The 26,594-nt window shown below is 35.2% G+C and overlaps 1 protein-coding gene across 1 annotated transcript in view; it reads left to right on the top strand.

Moving 5' to 3' along the window:
- CCDC7 (coiled-coil domain containing 7) overlaps positions 1-26,594 on the top strand; it is a 408,075-nt gene that overhangs the window by 167,709 nt on the left and 213,772 nt on the right. Inside the window, exons 20-21 of the mRNA XM_031652409.1 lie at positions 9,225-9,335; positions 10,030-10,131. Of these exons, the coding sequence (XP_031508269.1) occupies positions 9,225-9,335; positions 10,030-10,131 (213 nt within the window). The remainder of the gene's footprint in view (positions 1-9,224; positions 9,336-10,029; positions 10,132-26,594) is intronic.

Genomic DNA, 26,594 nt, shown 5'->3' with positions numbered 1-26,594 from the left:
GGTAAGGGTATTCTCAGTGCTTCAAAAGCAGTGTCAAAATCACAATGCCTTAATATAACTGAAGTTTATGTCTCTCTCATCTAATAGTTTAATGAGAGTCAGTGGATAAGTTTCTTATCCATAGAGTCATCTGGTTACCTAGACTCCTTCTATCTAGTGGCTACATTCCATAAGGCTTAGGAGTCCTCCATTGCATCTTCCCAACTACTTGGAATGAAAATTTGTAGAGCAGGTTTTAGAGGACAGACCTGGGGGTGTGTGTGTGTGTGTGTGTGTGTGTTGATTACTTTTTCATATACTTACTGGCCATTTGTATGTCTACTTTTATGAAAAAGTCTATTTTGGTCATTTGCCCATTTTTAATTGGATTATTTGGGGTTTGGTGTTGAATTGCTTGAGTTCATTATATTTTGTTTTTATATTAATTTCTTATCAAACTTATGGTTTCTGCCAATCCATAGATTGCCTTTTCATTTCATTGACTTTTTTCTTTGCTTTGCACAATTTTTTTTTTTTTTTTTTTTTTTTTTTTTTTAGTTCTTCACTACTCTGCAGAGGTTCTACTTGTTTATTTTTGCTTTTGTTGCCTGTGATTTTGGTGTCATACCCAGAAAATCAAGAATTATGTCAAGGAGCTTTTCCCCTATGTTTCCTTCCAGACGTTTTATGGTATTATGCTTAAAATTTTAATTAATTGAATTGATTTTTGTGTATGTGTCAAATAAGTGTCCAATTTTATTTTTTGCATGTGGATATCCAATTTTCTCAACCTGATTTATTTAAGGAATTATGTTTTCTTCGTTGTGTATTGTTGGCACCCTTGTCAAAGATTAATTGACCATATATGCCTAGGTTTATTACTGGGCTCTTCAACCTATTTGTTTGACCTATGTGTCTGTTTTATTATTATTATTATTTTTATTTTATGTGTCTGTTTATATGCCATTACCATACTGTTTAAATTTTATTTATTATTTGTTTTATTATACATTGAAATTTATAGCTGTATTTATTATGGGGTATGAAGCAATGTTATGATTTATGAGTATAATGTGGAATACTTAAAACTAATTAACACATCTATCAGCTCAAATATGAACTTTTTTATAGTGAGAACATTTGAAATTTACTCTCATAGCAATTTTCAAATGTGCAATATGCTATTATATTCACCATGCTGTACAATAGATATCAAAGAAACCTTTATTCCTCATGAATAACTGAGATTTTATACTTTTTGACATCATCTCCTTATTACCCCCACCTGCAGCCTCTGCAGCCACCATTCTGCTCTCTCCTTCTATGAGTTCAGTTGTTTTATCTTCCACATGTACGTGAGAACATGTGGTATTTGTCTTTCTGTGCTTGGCTTATTTCACTTAGCATAGTGTTCTACAATTCTATCCATGTCATTGCAAGTGACAGAATTCCAGTTTTAAAGGCTGCATAGTATTTTACTCTGTCTGTGTACTACATTTGCTTTATCCATTCATCCATTGATAAACAGGTTGATTCCATTACTTGGCTATCATGAATACTGCTGCCTGCAGTGAACAAGGGAGTGCAGACATTTCTTTGACAAACAGGTTTTAAACTTTTGGGTAAATACCCAGAAATGCAATTGCCAGATCATATGGTGATTCTATTTTTAGTGTTTTGAGGAACCTGCATATTGTTTTTAATAGTGGATGTACTAGTTTACATTCCCGCTAACAGTGTACAAGAGTTACCTTTTCTCTATATCCTTACCAACATTTATCTTTGGTATTTTTGATAATAGACATTCTGACCAATGTGAGATGACATCCTATTGTGGTTTAAATTTGCATTTCCTTAACGATTAATGATGTTGAGCTTTAAAATATATATATATCTCTTTTCCATTTTTGTGTCTTCTTTTGAAAAATGTACATTCAGTCCCATGACCCATTTTTAAAATCGGGTTTTCTATTTTCTTACTATTGAGTTTAGTTCCTTTTATATTTTGTGTATTAAATCCTTGATGAATGTATGGCTTGTACGTGTTTTCTCCTAATTCATAGGTTGTCTCTTCAAATTATTAATAGTTTCCTTTGCTGTGCAGAAACTTTTCAATTTTATGTAATCATACTTGTCTATTTTTACTTTTGTTGCCTGTGCTTTTGGGGTCAAATAAAAAAATTTTTTATCTATACCAATGCTGTGCAGCTTTTACTTTATGTTTTCTTCTAATAGTTTTACAGTTTCTGGTATTACCTTTAGATTTTAATGTGAGTTTAATTTTTGTAAATGGTGTGAGATAATGGTTCAATTTAATTCTTTGCTTGTGGGTATCCCATTTTCCTAACGCTATTCATTGAAGACTATCCTTTCCCCATTGTGTATTCTTAGCACCTTTGTTGAAAATCAATTGGCTATATAGGCAGGGTTCATGTCTGCATTTTCTGGCCTGTTCCATTGGTTGGTGTGTCTGCTTTTTTTTGCCAGTACCATGCTGTTTTAATTACTGTAGTTTTATAGTATAGTTTGAAATTGGGTAATAAGATGCCTACAGCATTGTTCTTTTTGTTGGTGATTGCCTTGGCTATTCGGGGTTTTTTGTGTGTGTGTGTGTGTGGTATCCATATGAATTTAAAATTTTTCTATGTCTGTGGAAAGTGACATTGAAATTTTAATAGGATTGCATCAACACTATAGATTGCTTTGGGTAGTGTGGACATTTTTAAAAATCATGGGATATCTTTCCATTTATTTGTGTCTTCAATTTCTTTCATCAATTATTTTATCATTTTTAGTGTACAGGTCTTTTACCTCTTTGGTCAAACTTTTTCCTAATTTATTTTTTAAATAACTTTAAATTAGATCATTCTCTTCATTTCTGTTTTGGATAGTTCATTGTTAATGTATAGAAACACTACTGATTTATGTGTGTTAATTTTGTATTGTGCAACTTTACAGAATTCAACATTTTTTGATGGAGTCATAAAGATTTTTATGTATAATATTATATTGTTAACAAACAATGATAATTTTATTTCTTCCTGGTCTATTTGTATGCCTGTTATTTCTTTCTCTAGCCTAATTTATTTGGTTGGGACTTCTAGTACTAATGCTGAATAGAAGTGGTGAGAGTGGGCATTCTTGTCTTGTCCAGATCTTAGAGGAAAGGCTTTCAATTTTTAACTGTCGATTATAATGTTACCTGAGGGCTTGTCATATATGACCTTTATTGTGTTTACATACATTCCTTGTAAATGTAATTTGGTGAGAGTTTTTTTTTTTAATCATGAAAGGATGTTGAATTTGGTCAAATGCCTCTTCTGCATCTATTGAAATGATCATGTGCTTTTTGTCCTTTAGTCTGTTAATATGATATATCACATTTATTGATTTGTACATATTGAACCTTCTATGCATCCCTAGGGTAAATCTCACTTGACCTTGATAGGTGATACTTTTAATGTGTTGTTGAATTTGGTTTGATAGTATTTTATTGAGGATCTTTGCATCTATGTTCAGCAGGGATATTGGTCAGTAATTTTTTTCTTGTAATGTCCTTATCTGGTTTTAGTATTAGGGTAGTGGTGGTCTAGTAAACCAAAATTGGAAGTATTCCCTCATTTTCAATTTTTTGGAACAGTTTAAGAAAGATTGGTATTAATTCTTTTTTAAATTCTTGGTATAATTGAGCACAGAAGCTCTAAAATCCAGGACTTTTCTTTCATGGTAGAGTTTTTCTTACTGACTTAATCTCGTTACTAATTATTGGTCTGTTCAGATTTTCCATTTTTTTTTAACTGATTTAGTCTTTCTTGGTTGTATGTTTCTAGGAATTTATTCATTTTTCTAGGTTATACAGTTATTGGCATGTAATTGTTTATAGTAGTCTCTTTTGATTTTTTTGGTCTTTATGTTACATCAGTTGTAATAGCTCCTTTTTTGATTTTATTTGAGTCTTTTTAAAATTTAGTCTACCTAAAAGTTTTTAAAACTTTACCATTTCAAAGAATCAAGTCTTAGTTTCATTGTTCTTTTGTATTGAATTTTAGTCTCTATTTCATTTATTTCTGCTCTAATCTTCATTACTTCCTTTTTCTGCTAACTTTGGCTTAGTTCATTCTTCTTTTTTCTAGTTCCCTGAGGAATAATGTTAAATTGTTTATTTGACATCTTTCGTCTTTTTTGATATAGACATTTATTGATATAAACTTTTCTCTTAGAACTGCTTTTGCCATATTCCATATCCCCTAAGTTTTGGTATGTTGTATTTTCAGTTTGATTTGTTTCAGCTTATGTTTTAATTTTCCCTTTAGTTTCTTTATTAACACATTGGTTTCCAGGACCATATTTCATTTCCATGTATTTGTGAATTTTCTAAAATTTATTCTGCTATTGATTTCTAGTTTCATATCATTGTGGTGAGAAAAGATATTTGATATGATTTCAATCTTCTTAAATTTGCAAAGGATTTTTGTGCCTTATGTGTGATCTTTTCCAGAGAATGGCTGCATGTGCTTGAGAAGAATGTGCATTCTAGTGCTGTTGAATGGAATATTCTGTATATATCTACTAGGTTCACTTGACCTAATGTATAGTTTAAGTCCAATGTTTCCTTATTAATGTTCCATCTGTGTGATCTGTCCATTGTTGAAAGTGGAGTATTAAAGTTCTCTGCTATTATTGTATTACAGTTGTTTTTCCCTTCAGACATTTAATATTTACTTTATGTTTTTAGGTTCTCCAGTATTTGCAGCATATATATGTTTACAAGTGTTACATTCTTTTGATGAATTAACCCCTTTATCATTATGTAGTATGCTTCTTTGTCCCTTTTTACAGTTTTTGACTGGAAGTTTTTTTTTTGATATAAATATAGCGACCTCTGCTCTCTTTTGGTTTCCTGGGGAGATAAGTACTGAATATTGGCAAGTTTAAAAGTCACCTTTTTGTTCTTGTGGTCTAGGAGACTCAGGAGTTCAGAGCTCTGTCAGCTCCCACAGGTAGGTGATTTGATAGTCAGTTTCTTGGGTGAAGGCTACAAAAGTCGGGGTCCTTGATGTGTGTATAAACTACGAGAGAGAGAGTCCTCAGATCTGGATTTATTGCTGGAGGAAGCCAGGGAAGAATGTGCGGGGGTGCTCACTATTTTGTTCAAGCAAGCAGAAGTCTCACACCCTCCTAGCAGTTGGGGAGACTTTTGGTCTGGAGTTGTCTTTGAAGCAAGCCAGAGAAGCAGGTGCAGGGAGTAGGCACTTTTTCCTTTTTGATGTATATATTTATATCAAATATATATATAGATATATTTCCATATATATGCAATATATATGGGTACTATATATATGAAATATATATATATGGGTGCCATATATATGTATATGAAATATATATGGGTACCATATATATGTGTATGAAATATATATATGGGTACTATATATATATGAAACAAGACCCTTACTTCTTGGGAAGAAGCTTGTAGTAGGGGCTTCCTTCCTTATTATAAGGTGCTGTTCTCAATGTGGGGTTAGTACAGGGGGTGGGGTTAGTGCAAGGAGTCCTTTTCCCATTGCTTATTTTTGTTAGATAGATAAAGCAAATGTTAGAGCTAAAGAGAGAGATAGACCCCAATACAATAATAGCTAGATTTCAGCACTCCGCTTATAACATTGAACAGATCTCCCAGGCAAAAAATCAACAAAGGAACTTTGAACTTAATCTGCACTATAAATTGGGTTAGTAGATATTTAAAGAATATTTTATTTATTGGTTGCAGAATATACATATTTCTCAGCACATAGATCATTCTGATCTGTATAATATTCATTACTGGGTTGATCCAAAATAATCGTAAATTAAGATCAATTTTTATAATTTATATGCCGTGTCAGTTAGAAAATATAGCCCCCAATTCTCTGAGGCTTCTTCCAGTTAGGAAATGGGGTCTACCCAGCTTCCTGTGAGTTTAGCTGGCTTATATTCATTTTCATTAATAGAATAGATAGAAGTGATGCCATGTGGTGTCTGCCTGGCTCTTGGCACACAGTCTCTGAAAGATTTATCTTAAGATATTTTCTCTCAGAATCCAGCTGCCATTCTATGAGAAGCTCAAGGCAAAGGAAGGCCCCATGTAGGTTCCTGGTTAACAGCTTTAGCTGAGGCGGACATGTGAGTGAGTGATTAAACCTCTAGATAATGGTGTCATTTGAAGCAAAAAAAATTTAATTTTGAAGTTCAATTTATCTATATTTTCTTTTGTTAACTTGTGCTTTTGGTGTCATATCCAAGAAACCATTGCCTAAAGCAAAATCACAAAAATTTACTTCTCTATTTTTTATAAAGGGTTTTATAGTTTTAACTCTTAATATTTATGTCTGCAGTCCCCTTTGAGTTGCCTAGAGTGTGAGATGAGGGTTAATGTTTATCCTTTTACCTCTAGATATTCAGTTCCCAGCACTAGTTGTTGAAAATACTATTTTCTCCCCACTGAATTTTCTTAGTGCTCTTGTGGAAAAAATTGCTTGGCCATAAATGTAAGGGTTTATTTCTGAACTCTCAATTCTATTCCATTTATGTATATCCTTTGCTTATGCCAGTGCCACACTCTTGATTATTTAAATTTTGTACTAAGTTTTTAAATTGGGAGTGAAAGGCCTCCATATAGTTTTTTCTCATTTAAGATTGTTTTGGTTGTTCTGGATGCCTTAAATTTACATATAAGTTTTAGTGTTGCCTTTTCAATTTCTCCAAAAAAAAGCACTAATTGGTTTTTTAATAGGGATTAAGTCAATCTGTAAATCAGTTGGAATGTATTATCCTTTTAACAATATTGTCTAACAATACTTAACTATAGGATGTCTTCTCATTTATCATATATTCGTCAATTATTTTCAATGATTCTTTGTATTTTTAGTATACAGGCCTTTATACTTAATTTTTAAAAAGTCATTCTTTAACTGTTTTATTTTGATACTATTGTTAATTTTCAAACTGTTAATTGCTAGTATATAGAAATACAAGTGAGTTTTGTATATTGATCTTATAATTTGAAATCTTCGCTAAATTGATTTCTTCTAATAGGTTTATTATTTCCTCTTTGGGATGTGTTTGTGTGTTTATAGGTGTTTCTTAAATTTCTTTATAAAACATTTGTAAGTTGAGAGGTTTACTTCTTCCTTTTCAATCCAGATACATTTTATTTCTTTTCTTTTTTCTGAGAGGGGGTGTCTCGTTTCTTTGGCTAGAAACTCCATTGTAGTGTTAAACAGAAGTGATGAGACATCCTTATCTTGTTTTTGACTTTAGTGGGAAAGCATTAACCATTAAGTCTGATGCCAGCTATGAAATTCCCTTTCATTTTCAGTTTGTTGAGTGTTTTTCTAAAGAAAGGATTTGGAGTTTGCTTTTTTTTCAGACTATTGAGATGATTATAAAGGGAATCATTTTTAAATATCATTTAGTATATCGATTGGTTTTCAGTTATTAAACTAAGCCAGCATGGGATTGTTAATTTTCGCTCTTGTTTTCTTATTCTTTCTTTTATTTATATAAATAAATATATATATATTCTTTCTGCTTACTTTAATTTAATGTCCTCTTCTTTTTCTAGCTGATAAGATAGAAGTTTTGTTGACTGTGGTCTCTTTTCTTTTTCAGTGTAAGTTTGCAGTTGTAAACTTCCTCTAAGCATCACTTTAGCTGCATCCCATAAGATTTCATGTGATGTATTTTTGTTTTTCTTCATCTCAACCTATTTTCTAGTCTCCCTTATGATTTTTTCCTTGACCCATTGGTCATTTAGGAGTGTGTTGTTTAAATTCCACTTATTTGTGAATTCCTCAAATCTCCTCCTGCTATTGACTTCTAATGTCAGTTCATATAGATTGAAGAACACCTTTTGTATGAGTTTAATACTATTAAATTTATCAGGGCTTGAGTTGTGGCCTAACATATTGCATATCTTAGAGATTTCCAAGTATATTTTAGAGCAACATGCATTTGTCTGTTGGGTGGAGTCTTCTATGGGTATCTATAGACTTCCAATGAGCTCTACTTAGTGTATTGTATTCTTCAATTCCATTTTCTTCTTGATCTAATGCTTAGTTGTTCAATCTATTATTTAAAATGGGATATTGAAGTCTCCACCTATGATTGTTGTAGTATCTATCTGTAATTGCTGATGATTGGGCATGAAAGATCACATATAGGATTTTAACCTGGAGCTGGGCTCCTCAATTTGCACAGACACACTGGGCTCCTCAGTTTGCATGCACACACACACACACACACACATATTCATACACACATATTCTTATGTACACAAACATGCATATACATACAAATAAACATATTTAGAAATCAGGAGTTCTCATGGACATCTTCAATTCCAGTTTATCCTCTCAGGTCTTATTCTTGCCTTCCTTCATTTTGTAAGTATTTGTTTTCTTTTCCACTGTGTAAACCTGACTGAACATTAATGACACATGTACTCATTTGCTGTATCCTCTAATGCTCCTCAATTTGTTTTAGAATTGCTTAGCTCATAGCACTAGAAAAACAAATTTACTAAAATATTTTGTGATTTTATTTGCACCCCACTCTCTTGACCAAGACTAATATTTGTCAAATTTTTATTCACAGGTTACTTGAATTAATGCTTTGCGTTTTTCCTCAGTAGGTTCACTTATTTCTTTAAGTAATAGTTTCCCTTTCTAATTCTATTGATTTAGCTTTATATAGGAATTATGGATTAACTTACTTATATATAGGAATTATGCATTAACTTACTTCCCAAAGTGAAAAATATGCAAAAGGTATACTTAGAACAGTTTCATTCCTCCTGTATCTCTTCCCTTTGTATTTCTCCAGTAAAGGTAACCATGTATGTTGTTTTCCGGTTTGTTTTTCTTGTATTACATTTCATGAAGGCAATTTTCTGTCTATTTCAATATTTTTCTTCATCTCTCCTTCGTTCTTATCTAAAAGGTAGCATTCTAGATACGCATTTTTCTATTTTCGTTTATTTGCCTTCTGCCTACTTAACATTATGTCTGGAAATAATGAAACAGCAACATACACCTATTAAAACTTCTCACAATTTTCATGTGAGATCTATCGCAATGGTAATTTACTTATCACTTTATGAGAATGAGAGAAAATGCTGCTATCTACATGTTTAAAATGTGAAATTTGGAGATTTCACAATAGATCTCTTTCTCTATTTGGTAGACTAAATGAATCTTTTTATGTAGCTTACAGTGAAGTTCCGGATGAAAATCTTATGGTTGAAAATAAAGATTCAGTAACAAAAGTCCAAGTAGAACAAATGAAACAAACAACTTCTAGTATGGAAAGACGCAAGGGTAAGTATAATAATTATAGATATCTTTACACTATTTTATTTTATTTTTATTTTTTGAGATGGAGTCTCGCCCTGTCACCCAGGCTGGAGATTGTGGCGTGATCTTGGCTCACAGCAACCTCCACCTCCCAGGGTCAAGCGATTCTTCTGCCACAGCCTCCTGAGTAGCTGAGATTACAGGTGCACACCACCACACTGGCTAATTTTTGTATTTTTAGTAGAGACTGGGTTTCACCATGTTGGTCAGGCTGGTCTCAAACTCCTGACCTCATGATCCACATGCCTTGGCCTCCAAAAGTGCTGGGATTACAGGCGTGAGCCACTGCTCCTGGCCCTTTACACTATTTTAAGTTAACTCATCAGAAGATCTTTTTTCTTTGGGTCATGAATATTTGAACATATAATTTGTAGAAATTTTATACTTTGACCTAAATGTGAATACTGCAAAATAACTAGAGAACTAAAGTGAAAGCTTTGATACCTTTTGATTGGTATTTGCATAGTCAGTGACTACTATGTAACAAGATTGCCTACACATGAGAATTTTCTGCTTCACATCCAGGGTCTGTTTTAACGAATAGCTCACTGCTGTAACTTCCTAGTCCTATTCCATTAATTTTACACAAATAAGAGGAAGTATTGCTGATTACTTGACATATACAGAAGTTTTATCATAGATCTGTTTTTCTATTTAGCGACTCTTACAACCCCACAATTGCCTGAGGACGTGGTTTTAGTTTCAAGAAGTCAATCTGAAACTAAAAATCTTGAAGCTACTGGAAATGAGAGTTTTCATTGTAAGTAGTAAGTTTAAAATATTATAATATTATTTTCAATTATATTCAACAGCTCTTTTTATGGTTCATGAATATATCTACAACTATTTTTTTGTAATTATTTTGTATATACTTCTAGATCTATACTGGTCTGTACAATGACTGAATTAGATGTGTTAATTTTTCCACTATGATTGTGAATTTCCTTGTTCCTTTTTATAATAATGTCAGGTTTTACTTTATATTTTATGACATTTTATTATTAATGTGCATATAAATTTAAAATTAACAGTCTTGCTGGAAGAAATAAACTTTTTTCCTAATGAAGGGACCTGCTTTATCATTTTTATAGCTTTTGTTTGTTTGCCTTAAAAACTATCATGTCTCCCTGCAATCCCAGCGCTTTGGAAGGTAAAGGTGGGCGAATCTCTTGAAGCCAGGAATTCAAGACCTGACTGGGCAATGGAGTGAGACCCTCATTGCCACAAAAACAAAACAAAACCCAAAACAAACAAACAAACAATAAAAACTATCACATCTGCTATTAATGTAAATCTACCAACTTTCTTCTGATTGGTGTTTGCATGATACATTTTATTTTTCATCCTGGTAACTTAACATTCCTGTTTCTTTGTGGTTTTTTTTTTTTTTTTTTTTTTTCTGTATCTCTTGTATGAAGCTTATAGTTGTATATTTTTCAAATTCGGTCTAATATTTTTTGTCTTTTAATTAGCTCTCATAAAACACATTTAGTCTTATTATTGATATTTCTATGTTTAAGTATACCATTTTCTTTGGCCTTCCTATTTTATCTGCCTGAGAAGTTTAGTTTAGTCTCCTTTATGCTCTGTTACTTAATATCATTACATACTTTTTCCTTGGACAAATGATACCAAATATTTTAAACTTCATTCTAAAGATACCTCTGTGTATGTATCTAAAAAGTAGCATAAAGCTTATACTTCAACTGGATGGTATCTATTAATAGTTTATTACCACAAAGTGTGATGTGCTTGTATCATGTGAAGTGAGACAGTATTATTGAGTCATTAGCATATATTGCAAGTCTAGTACTTACACCACAGATCTAGTTTTCATTTAGTTCTTAAAAAGATTTTCTTATTGTATCCTAGAGTATGGGTGAAGAATTAGATGAAAATATTTTGCCTGACAGAGTTGTTAGAAGAAAAAGACTCAGCAGTAAATATAATGATGAATATTATTAAGTAATTTTTAATTAAAGTTAATTTTGAATAAATTAAGCGGAATTTGGTTTATGGATGTGTATCATGTTAGGACTGTACAAACATTCATTAAATTGTGCTATTTAAAGTAGTATTTATTTCTTGATTTCCTTTAATTTTTTGTTTGTTCTGACATTTACTAAGAGAGGCATGTTGAATTCTCCTCGTATTATTTTTGGATTTATCTATTTCTTCTTGTAGTTTTGTCTTCTTTTTAAATGCTGCTTATGTTATTGGTGCATGTGTATAAAAATTCTGTATTTCTGGCAAACTCAACTTTTACATTTTATGAAAGGAACCATCTGAATCTCTGGTAAGGTTATTTGCCTTAAATCCTATTGTGTCTGACATTGACATACTATGGTGATTTTTGTTAGTGTATGCATGGTGTATCTCTTTTCATCTACTTGTTTTCTATCTTTCTGGAATTTTATAATTTACTGATGTGGCTTATAAATCGCTTAGTTAGATTTTTTTTTTTTTTTTTTTTTTTACAAATCCAGTGTGAATGTCTTTTTGTATGCCTAGAATATGTTTGAATGTTTTAATTTAAAATTATTATAATTATTGACATATTTGGATTTAAATATTTTGAGCTGCTTTTTGTTTTTTCTACCCAATCCATGTTTACTTCTCTTTAATTTATTTCTTTATGTTGGAATCTTTTTTTATTCATTCTGATTTTTAAATCAATTATATCTGTTTTAAAATGTTTAAACTTTTTAAAAAAAGTTAATACTCTTAGAAAAATAAAATTGACTTTCAACTTTTTAAGTGTATGTAGTATATGAAGTAATAGAGTGTTTCCACATCCTTGCAGTAAAAACACTTTCATGATTTTTACATGTAACTTCGTAGTTTATTTTGAAAATTAATTGGTCTTTTTTATCATTTAATTGAATTGTGGTCATTTGCTTAAATTTTTATAAAAATGAATGGAAACTTTTATTTCTGGTATATTTTTAACAATTCAGAGGCTTCACAATAAAGCATTGTCACTTTTTATTATAGTCTAAGCCTCTCTTCCTTTTTAAGATTTTAATTTATAATTGACATAATAATTGTACATATTGATGGGGTACAATATGGTGTTTTAGTCCATGTATACATAGTATAATGATTGAATCAGGGAAATTACCATATATATCACTAGAAGAATTGATCATTTTTATGGTAATAACATTCAAAATCTTCTTGTCTAGCTATCTTGAATTATATACTATAATGTTATTTGCTATAGTACCCTACTATGTAGCAGAACACTAAAACTTATTCTTCATGTCTGACTGTAACTGTGTACCCATTAACAAGCCACTTGCAGTGCCTCCTCTCCCAACCCCTCCACAGCCTCTGATAAGCACTATTCTACTCTCTATTTCTATAAAATCAACTTTTTAAGATTCCACATATAAGTGAGATCATACAGAGTTTGTCTTTCATGCCTGGCTTGTTTTACTTAGCATAATGTCCTCTAGGTTCATCCATGTTGTTGCAAATGACAGGATACCATTTCTGTTTTATGGCTGGTGATATGGTTTGGCTATGTCCCCACCCAAATCTCTTCTTGAATTGTACTCCTATAATTTCCACATGTTGTGGGAGGGACCCGGTGGGAGATAATGAATCAAGAGTGCGATTTCCCCCATACTGCTGCTAGTTAATAAGTCTCTTGAGATCTGATGGTTTTATAAGGGGTTTCTGCTTTCACTTCTTCCTCATTCTCTTCTCTTGGCTGCCACCATGTGAGACGTGCCTTTCACCTTCCAACATGATTGTAAGGCCTCCCCGCTCACGTGGAACTGTAAGTCCATTAAACCTCTTTCTTTTGTAAATTGCCCGGTTACAGATCTGTCTTTATCAGCAGCATGAAAATGTACTAATACAGCTGGATAGTATTCATTGCAGAACCATGAGCCAATTAAACCTGTTTTCTTTGCAAATTACCCAGTTTCAGGTATTTTTTTAATTAGCAATGTGGAAGCAGACTAATACAAATCTGATTTTTAAAATGGGCTAAAGATGTGAATAGATATTTCTCAAAAGAAGACATACGAATGGCCAACAAATATATGAAAAAATGTTCAACGTCACTAATCATCAGAGAAATTCAAATCAAAACCACAATGAGATATCACTTAATCCATGTCAGAATGGCTATTATGAAAATGACAAAAATAACAAAATCTTTCAAGGATATGGAGAAAAGGGAACTCATACACTGTTTGTGGGTATATAAATTAGTGTAAACACTATGGAAATCAGTATGTTTTTTGTCCTTTGTTCTGTTGATGTGATGTGTCACATTTATTTGTTTGTGAATGTTGAACCATCTTTAATTCCCTGATATGAATCCCACTCGATCATGGTAAATGATCTTTTTAATATGTTGCTAAATTTGGTGTGTTAGTCTTTTGTTGAAAAATTCTGCATAAATTTTCATCAGTGATACTGACCTGTAGTTTTATTTTCTGTTGAGTCCATGTCTTTTTTTTTTTTAAATCAGAGTAATGCTGGCCTTGTAGAATGTGCTTGGAAGTATTCGTTCCTCTTCAAGTTTTTGGGATAGTTTCAATAGAACTGGCATTAGTTCTTTAAATTTTGGTAGCAGTCAGCAGTGAACCCATCAGGGTTCCTGGACTTTTCTTTGATGGAAAGCTTTTAATTATTGCCTTTGATTTTGTTTCTCATTATTGTGTGTTGAGATTTTCTATTTCTTCGCGATTCAATCTTGGTAACGTGTGTGTCCAAGAATTTATCCATTTCCTCTAGGTTTTCCAATTTGTTGGCATATAGTTGTTTGTAGTAGCCTCTTATGATCCTTTGTATTTCTGTGACATCAGCTATAATGTTACCCTTTACATCTTTAGTTTTAGTTATTTGAATTTCCTCACTTTTATTTTTAATCTAAAAGTTTGTCAATTTTGTTTATCTTTTCAAAGTACAGCTCTTTGTTTTGTTCATCTTTTATATTTTTTAAATCTCTTTTTTGTTTATTTCTGCTCTGATTTTATTAGTTTGTTCCTTCTACTTATTTTGGGACTGTTCTTTATTTTGGTTCTTTGAGGAGTAATTTTAGGTTGTTTATTTGAGTTCTTTCTACTGTTTTTCATGTACATGTTTATTGCTATTAACTTTATTTTAGGGCTTTTTTTCCTGTATTACCTAGGTTTTGGTATGTTGTATTTTCATTTTTCACTTGTCTCAAGGAATTTTTAAATTAAAAACTTTCTTTCCTTTGATGCGTTGTTTTTTTTTCATGAACTTGTTTAGTTTTCATGTATTTGAACAGTTTCCAAAGTTCCTTCTGTTATTGATTCATAGTTTTATTCCATTGTAATCATAAAAGATACTTCATTTGATTTCAATTAAAACATTTTTAAAAGTGGTTTTGTTGTCTAACATATGGTCTATCCTGGAGAATCTTCCATGTGCTATGGTGAAGAATGTGTGTTCTCTAGCTGTTGGGTGACATGTATTATAAATGTCTATTAGGTTCATTTTGTCTAGAATGCAGTTTAAATTAAGTGTTTATTTTGATTTTTTATTTCAGCTTTTCTTTCAGATACAGATGTGGACGGGTACATGTGCAGAATTGTTACACGGGAATATTACACAATACTCAGGTTTGGAGTATTGATCCCATCACTTTGGTAATAAGCATAGTACTACATAGGTAGTTTTTCAACCCACCACCACCTTCCACCCTCTAGTAGTCCACAGTGCCTATTGTTCTCATATTTATATCCATGTGTGCTCAGTACTTAGCTCCCACTTATAAATGAGAACATGAAGTATTCAGTTTTCTGTTCCTGTATTAATTTGTTTAGGATTATGCCCTCCACCTCCATCCATGTTCCTGCAAAGGACACGATCTTATTCTTTCTAATGGGTGCATAGTATCGCATGGTATATATGTCCCATATTTCCTTTCTCCAATCTACCATAGTTGGGCAACTAGATTGATTCTATGTCTTTGCTATTGTGAATAGTATAGTAATGAACATATGAGTGCATGTGTTTTTTTGGTAGAATGATTTATATTCTTTTCAGTATAAACCCAGTAATGGGACTGCTGGGCTGAATGGTAGTTCTGTTTTAATTTCTTTGAGAAATCTCCAAACTGCTATCTATAGTGGCTGAGCTAATTTACATTCCTACCAACAGTGTTTCAATGTTCCCTTTTATAGGCTGGAAACAGTGGCACATGCCAGTAATCCCAACACTTTGGGAGGCTGAGGTGGGCAGATCACTTGAGGTTAGGAGTTTGAGACCAGCCTGGCCAACATGGTGAAGCCCTATCTCTACTGAAAATACAAAAAAATTAGCCAGGTGTAGTAGCACATACCTGCAATCCCAGCTAACTGGGAGGCTGAGGCAGGAAAATCGCTTGAGCCCTGGGGGGTGGAGGTTGCAGTGACCTGAGATCGTGCCACTGCACTCCAGCTTGGGTGACAGAGTGAGACCCTGACTCAAAAACAAAAAGTTCTCTTTTCTCCACCACCTTACCAGCATCTGTAGTTTTCTGACTTTTTAATAATAACCATTCTGACTGGTATGAGATGGTATCTCATTGTGCTTTTGACTTGCATTACTCTAATGATTAGTGATGCTGATCATTTTTTCATATACTTGTTGGCAGCATATATGTCTTTTTTTGGTAAGTGTCTGTTCATGTCTGTTGCCCATTTTTAATGGAGTTTTTTTCTTGTTGATTTGTTTAATTTCCCTATAGGTTCTGGATATTAGGCCTTTGTTGGATACATAGTTCGTGAATACCTTCTCTGATTCTATAGATTTTCTGTTTGCTCTGTTGACCGTTTCTTTTACTGTGCAGAAGCTCTTTAGTTTAATTAAATCCTGCTTGTCTATTTTTGTTTTTGTTGCATTTGCTTTTGGGGACTTAGCCAAAAATTATTTGCCAAGGCCTATGTCAAGAAAAATATTTCCTAGGTTGTCTTCTAGGATTTTTATGGTTTGAGGTCTTACATTTAAATCTTTAATCCATTTTGAGTTAATACTCATATAAGGTGATAGATTTGAGTTAATACTCATATAAGGTGACAGATATTCTGCATAAGGTTAGGGAGTTATTCTAGCATCATTTATTGAATTGGGAGCCCTTTCCCCATTACTTGGTCTTGTCAAATATCAGATGGCTGTAGGTATGGGGCTTTATTTCTGAGTTTTCCATTCTATTTTATTGGATTATATGTCTGTTTTTGTACCAGTACGAAACTGTTTTGGTTATTGTGGCTTTATAGTTAGTTTGAAGTTGGCTGCTGTTTTGTTCTTTTTGCTTAGTATTGCTTTGGTTATTTGGGCTCTTTTTTGCTCCATATAAATTTTAGAATAGTTTTTCCTAATTCTAGGAAGAATGGTGTTGTTAGTTTGATAGGTATAGCATTGCATTGAATCTGTAAATTACTTTGGGCAGTATGGCCTTTTTTACTATATTGATAGTAAATAGTGCTGCAACAAACATATGCATGCAAGTATCTTTATAATAGAATGATTTAAGAAAAATGAACAAAACATCCCAGAAATATGGGATTATATAAGGAGGCAAAATTAACAATTCATTGGCATTCCTGAGAAGTGTCTGTTAATGTCCTTTGCCCACATTTTATGGTGTTTTATGTCATTGCAGCACTATTTATGATAGGAAAGTCATAGAATTAACCTAAATACCCATCAATGTCAAATTGGATAAAGAAAATGTGGTATATATATACCCTGGAATACTATGCAGTCATAAAAAGGAACCAGATCATGTCCTTTTATAGGGATATGGATGGAGTTGGAAACTATTATTCTCAGAAAACTAATGCAGGAACAGAAAACTAAATACCACATGTTCTTACTTATAAGTGAGAGCTGATGGATGAGAATACATGGATACATGGGGGGGGGGGTGGTCAACACACACTGGGCACCTGTGGAAGGTGTGGTGGGAGGGAGAGTGTCAGGAAGAATAGCCAATGGATTCTGGGCTTAATACCTGGGTGATGGGATCATCTGTGCAGTAAACCACCATGGCACACGTTTACCTATGAAACAAACCTGTACATCCTGCACATGTACCCCTGGACTTAAAATAAAAGATGAAGAAAAATAAAGAAAATTGGCCCCCAATCTTTTCTGTCTTGTAAAGTTTCTGCTGAGAGTCTGTTACTAGGCTGATGGAATTCCTTCTCTAGGTGACTGGCACCTTCTCTCTAGCTGCCTCTAAGGATTTTTCTTTGGCAATCACTTTGATGAATCTGATGATTAATTGCCATGGAAATCTTATATAGTATCTGGCTGAAGTTCTCTGTATTTCTTGGATTTGCATGTTGACCTCTCTAGCGAGATTAGGAAAATATTTGTGGACTATATCCTCAGATATATTTTACAAGTTGCTTATTCTCCTCTCTCAGGAATGCCAACGAATTGTTAATTTTGCCTCCTTACATAATCCCATATTTCTGGGATGTTTTGTTCATTTTTCTTAATTGTTTTCTTTATTTTTTGTCTGACTCAGTTGATCCATAGAACCAGTCTTCAGACTCTGAGATTCTTTCCTCAACTTGGTCTATTCTGCTGTTAATACTTCTGATTGTATTACAAAATTCTTGTAGTGAGCTTTTCAGCTCAGGAAGTTCTGTTAATACTTCTGATTGTATTATGAAATTCTTGTAGTGAGCTTTTCAGCTCAGGAAGTTCAGTTTGGTTCTTCTTAAAAAGGGAATTTTGTCATTCAGCTCTTTGTTTTAGTGGATTGCTTGGCTTTCTTGGATTGATTTTCAACTTTCTCCTTGATCTCAATGAGCTTCTTTGCCATCAAGATTCTGAATTCCATGTCTGTCATTTCAGACAATCTAGACTGGTTATGAACCATTACTAGGGAAGTAGTGGGCTCATTTGGAGGCAAGGCAACATTCTGACTTTTTGAATTGCCAGGGTCCTTGTCCTGGTTTGCTCTCATCTGGGAGGACTAGTATTCTTTTCATTGTGTTGTAAATTGAGCATAGTCCATTGGCTTTGCTTCTGGAAGTTTCAGAGGACTAAGGCTCTGTATAGGGTCTTTGCTGTAAAATTCTCGCTCTTGGTTTCACAGTGGGGAAAATTAGTAGTGATTTTTGGTGTTTTAGTTTGGGTTGCCATACAGCAGATGGTGCTTGAGAGCAATGAGCAGTAGATCGGCTCTTACCCACACATTTCCTTTGTGCATCTTCACATTTGCAACTGTGTTCTGCCATGTGAAGAGGACAGATGTAGCTCTCTCACCGGGCTTGCCCATGAGCCTTGGGAGAACCACTGCCAACCACTGGCACTGTGCCCACAGTTTTGTTGTTGTGGTGCAGGTTAGATCTTCTGGACCACAGAGCTCCCTTGGGGAGAGGTCTGGTGGGGAAACAGGCAACACGCTTTCTGGATCAACCTTGTGCAGGGAGGCATGGTTAGGTCTCACAACAGCTTGTGAGCCTGTACCAGTCAGATCTCTCGAGAGTGTGGGCTCCTGTCCTGTTCAAGTACCAAGTACAAATCTCAGCTCAACCCTCCTGAGCCACAGGCTACAGCCTGAGGGCTCTAGGTTCTGCTTGCAGCTCCCTCCTCCAGGCACTCAGGGATGGGTTCTGGGTGCAGTGTGGGATCCAAAGGGCTCCCAGGATGCCAGAATGCACTCAGGTGGAGCAAAACACCCAGGCTGGGCAGTGGAGACTGCATTATGTACATTCTCTTAGGGGACAGTCAGGGAAAGTTCCTGGGAGGGCCTGGCAGGCAGGTGGGCCTGCGGGTCAGAAGTGCCCTAGTCCCACAGGGAAGCATGACCTGTTTTCTCCTTGGTGTGTTCACAGCCTCTCAGAGAGAGACAGGCAGCCTTGGGGATGGATGCTTATGGCTGAACTCTGCTGGGACTGGCCTGCACTCAAGGGTCCTCAGCTTTGCACTTGCTGCAGGTCTGTCTCCATCTAATCTTCAGGGAGATCTCCCCTGCCAGCTGACAGTTCCATGTGGGAGTGAGATCCCCAGCAACTAGGATCTCAGAGGTTTGCAGTAAGATTGAGCGGTCTCCCAGTCTCTTAACTCACCCCTTCCTCAGGCACCATTTGGTGCTGGGAAACAGCTGGAGTGCTCAGGTGCTCCTAGTTGGGTTCCCAGCTTCCTCCCTATTCAGCCTCAGCATGTGATCTTTTCTCCATTCACATTTGGTGTTTTCTGTCCAGAGATTATTCAAATTATGTTGGTATAGTCGAAATTGTGAGCTCTATCTATGGGATCAGCAGCTCCTGGTTGCATCTAGTCAGTTGTCTTGGAAAATGTAAGAGTTAAAGAAAAAGGAAAGAAACATGAAAAATGGCTCAACAGTCAAAGACAGGTTTATTTTGGAGAATAAACTGGAGAGCAATTTCTGGACGATTTCGGACAGGTGCACTCTCTCTTACAGACTAAGAGTATTTAAGGGTTCAGGGAGAGAGAGCTTATCACAGGGTAGGAATATTTCTGTGTGGAGAAGTTTATTGCAGGGTTGGAATGTCTCTGGTCGGAGGGGAGGTTATCTTGGGGCTGGCATGTCTCTGGCTGGGGAGGGTTTTATCTTAGGGTTAGAATGTTTCTGGTTGGAGATGTCATTTGTGGTTTATGGTCATGCTGACATTAGCCGTTAGACTGATGCCCTTTGGGGGGATTTAGACAGTTTTTTAAAGGGGAACTTTAAAGTGGCGGTGCTTGTCCAAGATGGCAATGCTCCTGCTCTGTCAGAAAAATTTCCAGTGTTTCTTTGTTAAATTTTTGTCTGGATGATCTGAAAGTGTGGTGTTGAATTCCCCTCCTATTATTGTATTGCACTCAGTCTCTTTTAGTCTGTTAATATTTGCTTTATATATTTAGGTGCTGCAGTGTTGTGTGTACATATGTTTATAATTGTTACATCCTCCTGTTGTATTGAGCCCTTTATCATAATATAATAAAATAATTTTTAACTCAAAGTGTATTTTATCTGATATAAATATAGCTATTCCTGCTCTTTTTTGGTTTCCCTTTGGTTGGAAGATCTTTTTCCAACCCTTTGTTTCAGCTTATGAATGTCTTTATAGGTGAAGTAGATTTTCTATAGGCCACATATAGTTGGATCTTTTTTTTTTTTCATTCAGCCACTCTATGTTTTTAAATTGGAGAATTTTGTCCTTTAACATTCACAGTTATTATGCATAATTAAGGTCTTACTATTGATATCTTGTTGCTAATTTTAGTGTTGCTTTGTAAATTTCTCTTTCTTTCCTACTTTCTTTCTGTCTTCCTTTGTGGTTGTTTTTCTCTGATGGTATGTTTTAATTCATTGCCTTTTGTTTTTAGTGTATCTATTATAGGCTTTCACTTTGTGGTTACCATGAGGCTTACAGAAAATATCTTATGTAACTAATTATTTTAACCTGATGATAAGTTAACATTGGTCACAAAGAAAAGAGAAACAAACCAAAAAAAAAAGCTTTATACTTTACTCCTCACATTTTGACTTTTAGATATCTCAATTTCTATATTTTTATATTGCCTAATGCATAATACATTTTTCTAGTTATTATTTTTAATAGTTTTGTCTGTCTTCAAACTAAACCTATGAGTCCTTTATATACCACAGTTACAGTATTAGAGTATTCTGAATTTGTATGGTTTCTATTAGCAGAGATTTTTAAATAATTTCTGATGTTTCATTGTTACACATTAGCATCCTTTGCCATCAGATTGAGTAACTTCCTTTAGTATTTCTTATAAAACAGGTTTGGGCGTGATAAGTTTTCTCACCTTTTATTTGTCTAGGAAAATCTTTATCATTCCTTCATGTTAGAAGGATAGCTTTGTTGAATACACTATTTTAGGTTGTCAATTCTTTTCCTTCAGCATTTTGAATATGTCATCTCACTTCCCCCTAACCTGTAAAATTATTAATATTTTTTTAATCTGGGACCTGAAGTCACTTTAGTCAGCTGGTGGTGAAGAGGTATAGGACTCAGGTTCCTCTTGCTGGGGCAGCTGATTCCCTTGGTGCTGGGGTGAGTCTCAGTGCTCCCTCTGTGAGCACTGGCCTAGAATCAAGGACCACATAGTTCTAATCTGCTGTGTTTTACTGTAACAAAGCTGATACTAAGTTCCAATACAGTCCCCACCTCCTGACACTTTGCTCTCCTTCAGGAAGAAAGATTTTGCTGCACACTGTGCCACTTGGGTTTGGGGGAGGGGTGTGAGACTGTACTTTCTGCTCTCTTCAATGAATATTTTCTTATTATTATGCTAAAACCAGGTGCTGTGACTTCTCACATGATTCCTTTAGTTCTTGTGAAGGTGTTTTCTTGAATGGATAGTCATTCAGTTTGATGTTCCTGTGGATGGATAGGGTTCTTCCTCCATCTTGCTCTGGTGATTCTATCTCAAAGCCTTTCTTCTTATAGCTGAGAAAATGGGTGAGATTTTCTTAACCAAAGGAAAAATCTTACACCTGAATATAAATTTTAAACTCAAAAAGCCCATCTCAAATTACAAATGTTGCAATTTCTGGAAAACGGTATATGACAATTTGACTATAATACATGTATGTGTGGATTTCTATGAGTTTATTTTTGAATTTATTGAACTTCTTGATGTGAAGATTAATGCTTCGACAAAATTTGGGAACTTTTCATTCATTGTTTATTAAAAATTTTTTTTCTTCTCTTCCTCTCTTCTCCTTCTGGAATGACCATAATGTATATGTTGGTACACTTGGATGGTGGTCCACCAATTTCTGAGGCTCTCTTAATTTTTTCATTCCTTTTTCTTTATATTTCTCTCACTAGGTAATTTCAACCTATTTGTCTTTAATTTCACTGCCTTTTAAAATATTCCTTTGATCCATCTTTCCATTTCAGTTATTGCGGTTTTCAACTCCAGAATTTCTATTTGGTTACTTTGGGAAATTTGTATTATGCTATTGATATTCTTTCACAGTGATATATTATTACACTTTTCTTTAATTCTTTAGATACGATTCCCTTCAGTTATTTGAATATTTTTATAATAGCTGATTTAGAATATTTGTCTAGTAAGTCCAACATCTTGGCTTCTTCAGGGAGAGTTTTTTTAACTGATCTATTTTTCTTTTGTGTATTGGCTAATTTCTTGTTTCTGTGCATGTCTGATAATTTTTTGTTTATATTTTAAATAATATAATGTGAAATTCTGAATATTGGATTACTCTTCTTCCCCAGGGTTTGTTATTTTGCTGTTTTTGTTATTTGCTTGATTCGTGCATTTCTTGGACTAGTTTTGTAAAGTTTATATATTTTGTTGTAATGACTAGACAGAGATTTCCTTAAATGTATTAAATTGATATCTCCCACCCTTGTAGAGGGGCTCCCTGTGTGTCCCTGTGTGTCTTGAGGCATGCTTTCAATGCTGAGGTGAGAAGTTTGTAACTCTACCTTGCTCAGAACCTCAAGGTCAGTTAGAGGTGAGAGATCTAGGAATATTCACATCTGTACCTGTACACATCAAACCTGTACACAGCTCTACATAAGTGTTTTGTCTATTAGATTCCCTGAGACATGTTAGAGCTTTGTAGAGCCACCCCTTATGGACATCTAATTTCCCAATTTTTCTTTTTGAGATTTTGATGGTCAGCCCCAACCTGGTAATGCTCATCACACACCTACTATGTTAAGCAGTTACCACTGATCATTTTTTGACAAATGCCCTAGCGTGAGGGATATTCTGCACAAAGAAAGCTCTAAGTCAGGTCAAATAGATATATATCTTGACAGTGCATCTTTTCAGGAAGCTGTCAGATACATCATCAAATAGTGGTTATTCTTTAGGAATGGTGCTTTTGGGGATCCTCAAACTTATTTTGCCCTCTCTAGGGGTTGTTAGGCAGCTAGATTTCACAGCTATTATAGTTGTGAGGCTGTTGGTTGACTGGGCTACCAAGGACCTAGAGTGAGGGGAATGGAATTAGGGCATATTAACATGCTAACTGTTACCAAGATCAGCCATTAGAAAATGTATTTGTTCTATGATGACTGTACACATATTTTCAATTGCACCAACATTTTACAAGGTTTTTCTTTTTCCAGATTCTCACCAACATTTGTTATCTTTTGTGTTTTTCGTAATAGTTGTTCTAATAGGTGTGAGGTAATATCTAATTGTGGCTTTAATTTGCATTTCCCTGATGATTAAAAATGTTGACCATTTTTTCATATACTTGTTGACTATTTATGTGTCTTCTTTTTTTTTGTTTGTTTTTGAGAGACAGAGTCTTGCTCTGTTGCCTGGGCTGGAGTACAGTGGTGCGATCTTGGCCCTTTGCAACCTCCACATCCTGGGTTCAAGTGATTCTCCTGCCTTAACTTCCCAAGTAGCTGGAACTACAGGTGCATGCCACCATGTCTAGCTAATTTTTATATTTTTTAGTAGAGATGGGGTTTCACTATATGTTGACCAGGCTGGTCTCGAACTCCTGATTTCAAGTGATCTGCCTGCCTTGGCCTCCCAAAGTGCTGGGATTACAGGCATGAGCCACAGCATCCGGCCTATGTGTCTTCTTTTGAGAAATATGTATTAGTCTTTTTGTATACCTTTAAATTGGGTTGTTTCTTAATATTCAATTGATTGCATTCCCTACATATTTTGACTATTAACTCCTTATCAGATCTATAGTTGTAAACATCTTCTCCCATTCTGTAGGTTGTCTCTTCATTCTGTTGATTGTTTTGTTTTCTGTGCAGGAACTTTTTAGTTTGATACAATTTTCTTATTCTATTTTTGCTTTTGGGGTTGTATAAAAAAGTCATTGCTAAGACCAATGTCAGGGAGCTTTTTCCCTATGTTTTCTTCTAGTAGTTGTATTGCTTTATATTTATTATGGCAGTTCCTCAAAAAATTAAAAATAGAATTACCATCAGATCCAGCAGTTCCATTTCTGGGCATACAGTCAAAAGAATTAAATTTGTACGTCAAAGAGATATCTGTAATCCTATGTTTATTGCAGCATTATTCACAGTAGACAAGATGTGGAATCGACTTAAGTGTCTGTGTTAGTCCATTCTCATGCTGCTATGAAGAAATACCTGAGACTGGGTAATTTATAAAGAAAAGAGATTTAATTGACTCACAGTTCTGCGTGGCAAGGGAGGCCTCAGGAAACTTATAATCATGGCAGAAGGGGAAGCAAACATATCCTTCTTTACAAGGCAGCAGGAGAGAGAAGTGCCTATCAAAGGGGGAAAGCCACTCATAAAACCATCAGATCTCATGAGAACTCATAATCATAAGAATAGCATGGGGGTAACTGCCCCCATGACTCAATTACCTCCCACTGGGTCCCTCCCGTGTCATGTGGGGATTATGGAAACTACGATTCAAGATGAGATTTGGGTGTGGAGAGCCAAACGATATCATTCCACCCGGCCCCTCCCAAATCTCATGTCCTAACCTTTCAAAACACAATCATGCCCTTCCAACAGTCCCCCAAAGTCTCAACTCATTCCAGCATTAACTCAAAAGTCTAAGTACTTGTGAGACAAGGCAAGTCCCTTCTGCCTATCAGCCTGTAAAAGTAGAGACTTACTTTCCAGATACAATGGGGGAACATGAACTGGGTAGATACACCCATTCCAAATAGGATAAATTGGCCAAAACAAAGAGGCTACATTCCCCATGCAAATTCAAAATCCAATAGGGCAGTCATTAAATTTTAAAGTTCCAAAATGATCTCCTTTGACTTCGTGTCTCACATCCAGGGCACACTGATGCAAGAGGTGGGCTCCCACGGCCTTAGGCAGCTCCACCCTTGTGACTTTTTGGGGTATAGCCCCATTCCCAGCTGCCTTCACAGCTGGCCTTGAGTGTCTGCAGCTTTTCCAGGCACATGGTGCAAGCTGTCAGTGAATCTACCATTCTGGGGTCTGGAGGACGGTGACCCTCTTTTCATAGCTCCACTAGGCAGTGCCCAGTGGGGACTCTGTGTGGGGGCTCCAACCCCACATTTCCCTTCTACATTGCTCTAGCAGAGGTTCTCCATGAATGCTGCCCACTGGCAGCAAACTTCTGCCTGGACATCCAGGCATTTCCATACATCCTCTGAAATCTAGGCAGAGGTTCCCAAATCTCAATTCTTCTGTATACCTGCAGGCTCAAAACCATGTGGAAGCTGCCAAGGCTTGGGGCTTGCACCCTCTGAAGCAATGATTTGAGCTGTACCTTGATCTGTTTTAGCCATGGCTGGAGCTAAAGCAGCTGGGATGTAGGGCACCATGTCCTGAGGCTGCACGAAGCAGGGGCACCTGGGCCTGATCCAGAAAACTACTTTTTCCTCCTAGGCCTCTGGAACTGTGATGGGAGGGGCTGCTGTGAAGGTCTCTGACATGTCTTGGAGACATTTTCCCCATTGTCTTGGTGATTAACATTAGCTCCTTCTTACTTATGCAAATTTCTGCAGCAGGCTTGAATTTCTCCCCAGAAAATGGGTTTTTCTTTTGTATTGCATCATCAGGCTGCAAATTATTCAAACTTTTATATTCTGCTTCCTCTTGAACACTTTGCTGCTTAGAAATTTCTTCTGTCAGATACCATAAATCATCTCTCTCAAGTTCAAAATTCCACAGATCTGTAGGGCAGGGGCAAAATGCTACCAGTCTCTTTGCTAAAGCATTGCAAGAGTCACCTTTATTCCAGTTTCCAACAACTTCTTCATCTCCATCTGACACCACCTCAGCCTGGACTTCATTGTCCATATCACTATCAGCATTTTGGCCAAAGCCATTTAACAAGTCTCCAGGAATTTCCAAACCTTCCCACATCTTCCTGCCTTCTTCTAGGCCCTCCAAACTGCTCCAACCTCTTCCTGTTACCCAGTTCTAAAGTTGCTTCTACACTTTGGTTATCTTTATGGCAGTGCCTCACTACTGTGGTACCAATTTACTGTACTAGTTCATTCTCAAACTGCTATGAAGAAATACCTGAGACTAGGTAATTTATAAAGAAAAGAAGTTAATTTACTCACAGTTCTGTTTGGCTGGGATGGCCTCAGAAAACTTACAATTATGGTGGAAGGGGAAGCAAAGACATCCTCCTTCACAAGGTGTCAGGACAGAGAAGTGTTGAGTAAAGGAGCAAAAACCCCTTATAAAACCATCATATCTCATAAGAACTAATTTACTATCAAGAGAATAGCATGGAGGTTGCTGCCCTCATCATTCAATCACCTCCCACTGGGTCCCTCCCATG

Source organism: Papio anubis, chromosome 11 (assembly GCF_008728515.1).
Source record: "Papio anubis isolate 15944 chromosome 11, Panubis1.0, whole genome shotgun sequence".
In the NCBI taxonomy this organism is placed as follows: Eukaryota; Metazoa; Chordata; class Mammalia; order Primates; family Cercopithecidae; genus Papio; species Papio anubis.
Note: the sequence above shows the minus strand (reverse complement) of the source record. Positions and strands in the feature narration are given on the sequence as shown.